Consider the following 9178-nt stretch of genomic DNA (forward strand, 5'->3'; position numbering starts at 1 on the left):
GCCCCCTACCGCTCCGCCGAGACTTCATCCAATAGCGAGCACGGATGGGCGGGATGAGGCGGCTGTCGTGAAGGTGTCCTGGCCAATGGGTAAGCGTGCCGGCCCGATGGGCGGGGCGTCGAAGCCTTGTCACACTCGGGTCCGTGTGAAAACGGGGGTTCCGAGTGCAAAGCAAAGTTTTTTTGTAAACCGTCTGCAAAGGCGGGGGGGCGAAGAAGGCGCCCGACACCGGGCCGAGTGCAGATGCTGTGGCCGCCGCCTTTTTAGCCGCCCCGGCGTCGGCTACTCAAGCCGAACCACAGCCGGGCGACCTGCGGAGGGGAGACCTGCGCTGAAAGCCTGCAGATGCTCGGAGCCTTCGCAGCGCGGAGCTGCCTGTCGCCCGCCCCCGCTGACCGCCAGCTCTTGCTCCTGGTCGAGCTCTTGGTCCCCAGGCTCCGGTAACCCCAGCTCCCCAACGCCGCCACCTCCGCCGGCCCGCTGCGGGTGTGGAGGCTGCTGGGGCTGAGCCGGGCCTCCTCCCCGGCTCCGAGGACGGGCGCCTGAGGAGCTGCTCGCCGCCGGCCCGCCGGGGCCGTCCACAGGCGCAAAGGCTCGGCGGCTTGACCCGGGGCTCACCTCCATCCCGCCCCGGAGGCCCCTCAGCGGCCAGGCTCGGGTGGTGAGAGCCCCGCGCCGTCCTCCTTCCTTTGCGGGGTCGTAGAACGACCCTCGGCGCCTCGTAGCCACCGCCTCCCAAGTGTCCGGGCTGCGTTTGGCGGGCCCCTAGCCGCAGCCATGGGGTGCTGGGGTCGGAACCGCGGCCGGCTTCTGTGCATGCTGATGCTGACCTTCATGTTCATGGTGCTGGAGGTGGTGGTGAGCAGGGTGACCTCGTCGCTGGCGATGCTCTCCGACTCCTTCCACATGCTGTCGGACGTGCTGGCGCTAGTGGTGGCACTGGTGGCCGAGCGCTTCGCCCGGCGGACCCACGCCACCCAGAAGAACACGTTCGGCTGGATCCGGGCCGAAGTGATGGGGGCTCTGGTGAACGCCATCTTCCTGACTGGCCTCTGCTTCGCCATCCTTCTGGAGGCCATCGAGCGCTTCATCGAGCCGCACGAGATGCAGCAGCCCCTGGTGGTCCTCGGGGTCGGCGTGGCGGGGCTGGTGGTCAACGTGCTGGGGCTTTGCCTCTTCCACCATCACAGCGGCTTCGGCAACAACTCCGGCCACGGCCACTCGCACGGGGGTCACGGCCACAGCCACGGCCTCTCCAAGGGGGTCCGCGGCAAGAGCAGCCGCTCCGGGGACAGCGATAACAACATGAGCGCAGGCAACCAGAGACCTGACCAGGAGGAGACCAACACTCTGGTGACCAATAGTAGCAACTCCAACGGGCTGAAACTGGACGGGACAGGTGAGGAGAGAAAGTCGCCGCCTCAGGTGGTTGGGTTTGGGGAACCCAGACCCCAGGCGGGCCCCGGGCAGGTTGGCCCGCACGCCCCCTGGTGCCCGAGTCGGCCTGCGCTACGCCCTGTGCTGTCGCCTTCCCGCTCCGTGCAGGTCCCGCCCCCGCCGGGGAAGGCGTGTGAGCGGGACCCCTTTCAGCCCGGGTGTTAGCGGCCTGGGGGCACGTCTGCGGTGTAGGTAGGGACCGTGCTTGTGAGAGTGGGAGAAGGGTCTGGAGGTGACAGCCCGCTGCAGTGCGCTACCGCCCTTGGGTGTCCTAACAGGCTATCTTTTCAAGAGACTGTCTGCTTTGGGTTTTTCAAGGATCAAAAATGCTTCCTAACTCAGTTTCTTGGACCCATTGGGAAATGGAGAAAATAGCCAATTCGTTCTTAGTCGTGGGCTGTTTGAAATCCAAGTGGTGCCTATGCCCTGTTAAACAAGTGCCTTAATATTGTATTGTATTCAGGGCTAGCTAGCCATTGACTTTACCTGAGCTCAAAAATGTTTCTTTTTTGAACAGCAATGCTATGTTTCAGTTAATTGTCTAAAATCTAAAACTGAATCCTGAAAATCCTAGTTTTAGGACCTGTCTAGGCATGTTCAACATTTCAGTTAGGGTTTTTTTCAGTCACACTAAAATAGAGTGATGGTCATTTATTCAGCGTAAATTGTAATGCATGCTGTTCATTATAAGTATAATCTTGAAGGAAATTTGGAAAATAAATGTTGAAAGAAAGGAGATGGGAAAAGGAGTCAACCAATGTCCTACTGCCCAAGCTCAATGAGATTAACAGTTTGTATTTCCTCCCAGTTTTTTCCATTGATATTTATTTACCTAGTTGTATGATACCACATAGACAGTTTTCCTTCTTTTCCAAGATGCAGGATATTAGGTTAATGAAATTCAAGTTGTATATTGAAAAGGTTTAGTAAATAACTGAATTTTCTCTCCCATGCAGCAGGGTGTTATTCCAAAGAAAATCAGGCTGCTCTGGTGTGCCTATTTCCTTTAGCAGATCAGTGCATTTGGTTGAAGAGTGATGATAGGGTATGGGCAAAGGGGAGAGGCTGGTAAAAAGACAGACTTTCAGCTGTAAGATAGTAAGGTTTGAGGAGCTATATAATACATGGGGACTATAGTTCATAATGCTGTATTGTATAACTGAAATTTGCTAAGAGGGTAGAACTTAAAGGTTCTCACCAAAAAAAAAAAAAAAACCCCCACAAAAAAACCTGATAAATATGTGTGGTGATGGATGTGTTAATTAAATAGAGGGGAGGGGGATTCTTTTATAATATATACAAATCACGAGTCGCCATGGTGTGCACACTCAAAATCTTACAGTTTTATGTCAGTTATATCTCAAAACTGAAATTTAAAAAATATTCTAGAAAAGTAGGGTAGATAACGATCATTTAGTTGCAACTTTTACTGAGGTTACTCTGTGATTGTTGATAACTTTATATTGTTGATTTGCCAGTTTCTAAATCCTCTCTACCGAGAAACTCTGTGGTTTATATTCATAATAAACGTTTAAAAGTTAACTAGACAAAAAGTGACTAGAGCTCTGCGTCAGATCGGGCCTTTGCATTAGACTTACCCATAGTTGCAATTAATTTGGGGCGTTAGCATTCAATTTTGTTTTCATTTTGGTACTTGCCAGAGAGTACAGGGGAATGTCCCCAGAAGATGAACTTCTATGAGAGTGAGGGAGGTAGGGTGGTAAGGAGAATAAGGAAACTATCATCTTAATTACTTAATTTATCCCTGGCCATCGTGCCCTGGCTTAGTCCCAGTATGTCAATTTATATTGAATTGCCCCAAGCACATTTTTAAAATTAAGAATATTTGACGCAGAATTTGTATTTCTTTGCAGATCCAGAAAAGTCCAGAAGTGATGGAACGGAAGTACAAGTGAATGGGAATCTTATCAGAGAAGCTGATCATATGGAATTGGAAGATGACGATGATGACGATAACACTGCACAACTTAACATGCGTGGAGTTTTTCTGCATGTCTTTGGAGATGCTTTGGGTTCAGTGATTGTAGTAATTAATGCCTTGGTCTTTTACTTTTCTTGGCGAGGTTGTCCTGAAGGGGAGTTCTGTCTGAACCCATGTACACCCGACCCGTGCAAAGTGTTTATAGACATGATGAATAGTACTCATTCTCCAGTTAATGAGGCTGGTCCTTGCTGGGTGCTGTATTTAGATCCAACTCTTTGTATTGTAATGGTTTGTATACTTCTTTACACAACTTACCCATTACTTAAGGAATCTGCTCTTATTCTTCTACAAACTGTTCCTAAACAAATTGATATCAGAAATTTGGTAAAAGAACTTCGAGATGTCGAAGGAGTTGAGGAAGTTCATGAATTACATGTTTGGCAACTTGCTGGAAGCAGAATCATTGCCACTGCTCACATAAAATGTGAAGACCCAACATCATACATGCAGGTGGCTAAAATCATTAAAGACGTTTTCCATAATCACGGAATTCACGCTACTACTATTCAGCCTGAATTTGCTAGTGTAGGCTCTAAATCCAGTGTAGTCCCTTGTGAACTTGCCTGCAGAACTCAGTGTGCTTTGAAGCAATGTTGTGGGACTCGGCCACAAGCCCACTCTGGAAAGGATGCAGAAAAGGCCCCAGCAGTTAGCATTTCTTGTTTAGAACTTAGTGACAATCTAGAGAAGCCCAGGAGGACTAAAGGTGAAAACACCCCTGCTGTCGTGATAGAGATTAAAAACATGCCAAACAAACAACCTGAGTCATCTTTGTGAGTCTTGAAAAAAGATGTGATATCTGACTTTTGCTTTAACCTGCAAGAGGAAAAAAGACTCCATTGAAATTCTAAGTTTGCCAAGTAGTGTAATTGAAGTCCTTGTCTGGTCACACAGCTTAATTCTATTTTTATAAGAACATAATGGGACTGCTTAACAGAGTTCTATATTACAACTTTGTGATTCTTAGTGCAGAGTACAGCGATGCTGTAACACTTTTTGGAAAGCCAGTTTTAACACTATGTTACATTTTTGTTTAAAGTAAGTATAAACCTTATATAACAATGACATTTGATTTCCAGTTTTTCCATGGAGAAAAATAAATTAGGGGGATTAATAAATTAAAATTGTTACTGGAATTTCTCTGCTTTTCTTTTCCCCCAGTGTTATGCTTTGTTTGTTAGATTATAATTACTAGACTTAAAAACCACCAGCTTTTTTCCTTTGATACTTAGGTAATATTTACTTGTTCTTTAAGATCATTACATAGCATAATGGCAGCATATTTTAAGAGTGACTTGTGGATATTAATAGGAAGTTTCATTTTTTTCTTCACATGGGTTATTTATAATATATCAGTTATTACCCTGTATTCTATATTGCTGAGTATTATTCTAATAAACAGTGAGGAGTAATTAGCAAATTGAACTATAGTTTACACATAGTAGGGCATATGGGGAGTAAGAGCAGGGAAGAATGTTTACCAAGTTAAATATTTAGATTATTGTAAAGTAATATTGAGACTACATTTCTAAATTATTCTGAGAATTTGAACATGCTTTCTCTTACCGAAGTTAGTCTAAAACATGGACGTGCTCACCAGCATTACCTTCTTGGAAAGATTAGCATCACAAACACTGAACTGAAAGTTTGCTCACAAAATATATACAATGAATGTTTTTAAGGACATTCAATTCAGTCTAATAATTGCATATTAAATACAGGCTTATTAATGGAATCTTCCAAATTGTTGGTGTTTAAAAACACTTTTCGCAGCAAAGTCATCTCATAGTGACCCACACAAATGGATTCAAATGCAGCTTTTCAAACAACCAGCAATGTTTGTGTTTTGCCAAGAGCCACTGACTTGGGAGAGAAAAGAAGTCTGAAGACTAATGCAATTTGTATATTAAATTCTTAAAAAGCAAAATGAGTTAAGGCCAAATTAATAATTAAGATTCTGTAAGTCATCCTGTCTTGATAGCGCTCAGATCTTCCAATAATGGCTTATTTTGCAAGAGGCCACAAAACCTATACAGGAAATTGTTCTTGGCTTTTTGTTGTTGTATGGATTTCAAATCCATACACAAATATTATTTAAGGGTATTTAAGTTATATATTTTTTTTATATAGAGGGATTATGCTTTGTGAAGAAACTAGATTTTTGTCCTCAAAAGAATGAATGTTAATATCAGTTATCATGTATAGCTCTATTTTTCTAGAAACAAGGTATCCTGACTACTTCAGTGACTTTTATAGCTGACTACTTTTGGGATGGCAGCCTTTTGGAATTTGAAATAATTCATTGTTTAATGGGTCTTAAGATGAAAGCGCTGGCCTTTGACAGTTAACTTTTTAAAAAGTTTTAAAGGGACGATCTTTTGTGGTAGAAGGTAGGGGTTTTTTTCTAGGGTGAGCCTATTGCTGGCAATGGGCCTATTTAAGAACAGCTGATTTTTCCAATGAGAGTGAGGTAATTTTAGGAACACAGTTTGTAAGTTCACATTTACTAGAATGGGCCAAAACCCTAACCTGCCAATTTGCAATGCATCTTGATGTTTTAATACTCTTACCTGACATTGTGGGATTTAGTTCCTAAGCTGGTAGTTACTTTGAATTTGCAAAAAAATTTTTTAAATGTGAAATGGAGTGAATAAGAGAAAGCTTCAAATTATACTATATCACGTACATTCCTGATTTAACACTTCAAGCTACAAAATACTAAGATCTCAAAACAGTTTGTTATAGAAACATTTCAGCAATGATACAATAGGATAACTGGTAAAATACACTCAATGAGGTTTACTTGACAAATGCTTTTTTGGGGTCTTTTTTTAAGTGTATAGTGTGTAAGACATAACTGAATGAGGATTTTTTAAAGAGGGTGTATAAGCTTGGAACAAGGGCTATTTGTTTTTTCAAGAGTGCTTTGGAGGGAACGGCCTTTGGATGTCAGTTAGTTCACTTCTCATCATCTTTAAGTAGCTTGTATGTCACGAAGGCTTCTCTTCAAAGGACATTGTCATAGCATGATCAGTGGCCACTGGCTCACCTTTTGAGTTTTCGCAGAGAATTATTTATTTCTTTACAATGCACTTTCTAACCCATTTTTAGCTATATTAGCATTATCTTTTCAAATGCTTTCATATTTAAATATTGTGGGATTTAAGTGTCTCTTTCCAAAATAGTTTATCCTCTCCTCAGAGAAAGTGAGGGAAATATCCTGAATTAGGAGACTTAAACCCAATATTTAAATACGCTGTTTTATAATACTGCATCGGTTTTAGGAGGTGCACCTCTCCTGCTGGCTCTTTTGTATTTGAGCAAGATCAGTGTATTTAGAATGTGTTTAGCACCGTGTCTGTTGTCTTGGTTTACTGAGAAGGCGCTGCATGTGCCTGAATTCAAACCAACCCAGAAGTTTTTCCAAGCCAAACGCAGCCTTAGTGATGAGAGAGATTTAATTCTCCACCATCACCTTTTCGCTTACATGATTGTTTTGGGAGATGGGTGGGGTAGAAGGGCATTGTAAAAGTATGGACTACAACCTACAAAAAAGAAAGGTCAAAAAACTCAAAAACTTTGCTGTATGTATTTTAACATTTTAGAAAACAATGTATGACTAACTAAGGTATGTAGTTGGAATAGGAAAAATTTCCATCCAGAGCACCTTTGGAAAATCCCAATAGGTAGGAGACTATGTTAACATTTTGTGTCTTGTTAACATCCTTACTTTAATTTTGAACTTTTGAAAGGTTTGAGGGAAAAGGCCTATGGAACCTAATGTGAAGTATTTAGTAGTATTGAGTTGATTGAAGATTTTTACTGTTTCTAAGCAGATATCATTTGAATGGTATGATGTCATTTACCTGCTGTCTTAAGATGTTCACAGACATAAATATGGAGAATAATTCTACAATATAGAAGTATTTATTTTAATAGAGTTTCAGTTAAGTCATAAAACAGTGTTAAAACTCTTGGGAAGTTGGAGGGGGTTTTTTTGTTTGCTGGTTTTTAAATTGAAACTGTCAAATACAGTGTTTGACCCTCTGATATGGAAATTGTAATAGCACTATTTTGATGTTGCCCTATCAATACTGTGTGGCAATGCTGTTTTACTAACAAGCTCTGGAATACTTAGCAGTCATTTTCACTGGCACAGGAGCTGTTTGTATGTCATTCAGTTTAAACTTTCAAACCAAAAACTTTATGGTCCAGTGTCTTTGGCAAAAAGATGCTGAAGGGAATGTAACATAAAATTCATATGTGGTTATATATAAAAAGACACCCATGCCCACGTCATGGTTCTGCCTTGAAACAGCACAATGAAGTGTATCAGTGTATTCCGTGATTCCTTATGGAACTTCCATGTTGTGGTGTTTTGTGTTTGCAATAGCCTGTCCTTCGGGCCAGACGTGGCACAGTGAAATGCAACCATCATCTCATTAAATGCAGATGCACATCAAATGTCTTTAGTGCTGCAACATTTTACCTAATCTTTTTGTATGTTTTATGACTGTGCATTGTTTTCCAAAGCTGTTCCTACCTCACCATGAGGCTTTATGGATTGTTATGTATTATAAATGTTCTTTATGAGACAGACTACTGTTTCTTCTCATTTATTAAAAGTTAAGTAGAAAAATAAATTAATTTTTAAATATCTATTTGATTATTTCGTGCATATGGCCTCCCCTCCTGGGCTAGGCTAGGCTGGGCTGGGTGTGTAGAAGACGAGGTGTGGAAAGAAATTGCAGCTCAACATGAGTGCTGTTAGTGTGCAGCATGGCAGGGTTGCAGGACAGTGATGTGGAGAGAAACAATCGTGGGCAAAAATTCTACTGGAAATTGAAAGGGTAACATTGCAAAAGTTCAACATGGCATAGTGGCTGTGACATTTTTTATAGGCATTGAGCTTACAAATGAATGTAGCTATACGTTAATCTGCTTTTTGGTACTTGCTATTATGCATTTGTAAGCATAGTTAACTATCAAGGATTATTAAATACTTAACACATAATCCTCTAGAACTATTAACCTAGGAGTATGTTAGTTTGGTTATATGAGTTCAGGACTATCACAAATGTAGTCTCATAAAAAGGATTTAAAGAAAAACCTGTACTTTTATTGGGAAAGAGCTGAAAAATGCACTGACAATAAATGGCAGTAAAAATAATAGAATTAAAAATATAGTGGGTATTCCAAAGAAGACATAAAAGTCTTTGGGAAGGGTTTCTCTAAGTCGAAAAGGAAAAGAGAGGTGGGGGTGGGAGGTACAGGGGTGCGGATGAGCGCGGATGGCGGAGGGTCGAGGGGCAGGAGACTAAAGGAGGTAGACAGCTGGCTGGAGTTCGGTTTTGTGGGAGTGGAGGAAGCCATGGGTAATATTTGAGTGGAAAAGGCATTGTACAGGATGGATTGGGAATGGGGAAAAGACAGAAAGGAGGACAATCACCTACTTGACTGAGTGTTCGCTGCTGGGAGACTGAACCAGTTCCCCCCCAAGTACACATGCCCCCTGCACACATGCCACGGTCCTGGTGATGCCACACATGCTCAGTTTTCATCCTTCAACGTTTCTCAAATCAGAACACGTAGATACAATCAGTGGTATAATTGCTATTGGCTAACTTTTTTTCCTCAATCTGGGTGTGTTTTTACTAGTAAGGGTTCAGGAAAGAATTCTGAGGCAATACAGTCTCAAGAAGCCAACATTCCCTGAAACGTAATTACATGTACTAT

General features: G+C 42.4%; 1 protein-coding gene across 1 annotated transcript; it reads left to right on the forward strand.

Moving 5' to 3' along the window:
* The first annotated feature begins 776 nt into the window (after positions 1–776).
* Positions 777–8101, forward strand: SLC30A1 (solute carrier family 30 member 1). The gene is made up of 2 exons (XM_045838483.1): positions 777–1399; positions 3312–8101. Exons 1-2 carry the CDS (start codon positions 778–780, stop codon positions 4217–4219), a joined length of 1530 nt encoding a protein of 509 aa, XP_045694439.1. The 5' UTR covers position 777; the 3' UTR covers positions 4220–8101.
* The last annotated feature ends 1077 nt before the right edge of the window (positions 8102–9178 follow it).

The sequence above is a fragment of the Phyllostomus hastatus genome, unplaced genomic scaffold (assembly GCF_019186645.2).
Source record: "Phyllostomus hastatus isolate PE091 unplaced genomic scaffold, TTU_PhHast_1.1 phas_contig_283, whole genome shotgun sequence".
Classification (NCBI taxonomy): domain Eukaryota; kingdom Metazoa; phylum Chordata; class Mammalia; order Chiroptera; family Phyllostomidae; genus Phyllostomus; species Phyllostomus hastatus.

Excerpts from the sequence above, each read along its gene's own strand:
- SLC30A1 (XM_045838483.1), top strand. The coding sequence starts at position 778 with ATGGGGTGCTGGGGTCGGAACCGCGGCCGGCTTCTGTGCATGCTGATG. Across the intron at positions 1,400-3,311 it reads GCTGAAACTGGACGGGACAG|ATCCAGAAAAGTCCAGAAGT; the intron begins GTGAGGAGAGAA and ends ATTTCTTTGCAG.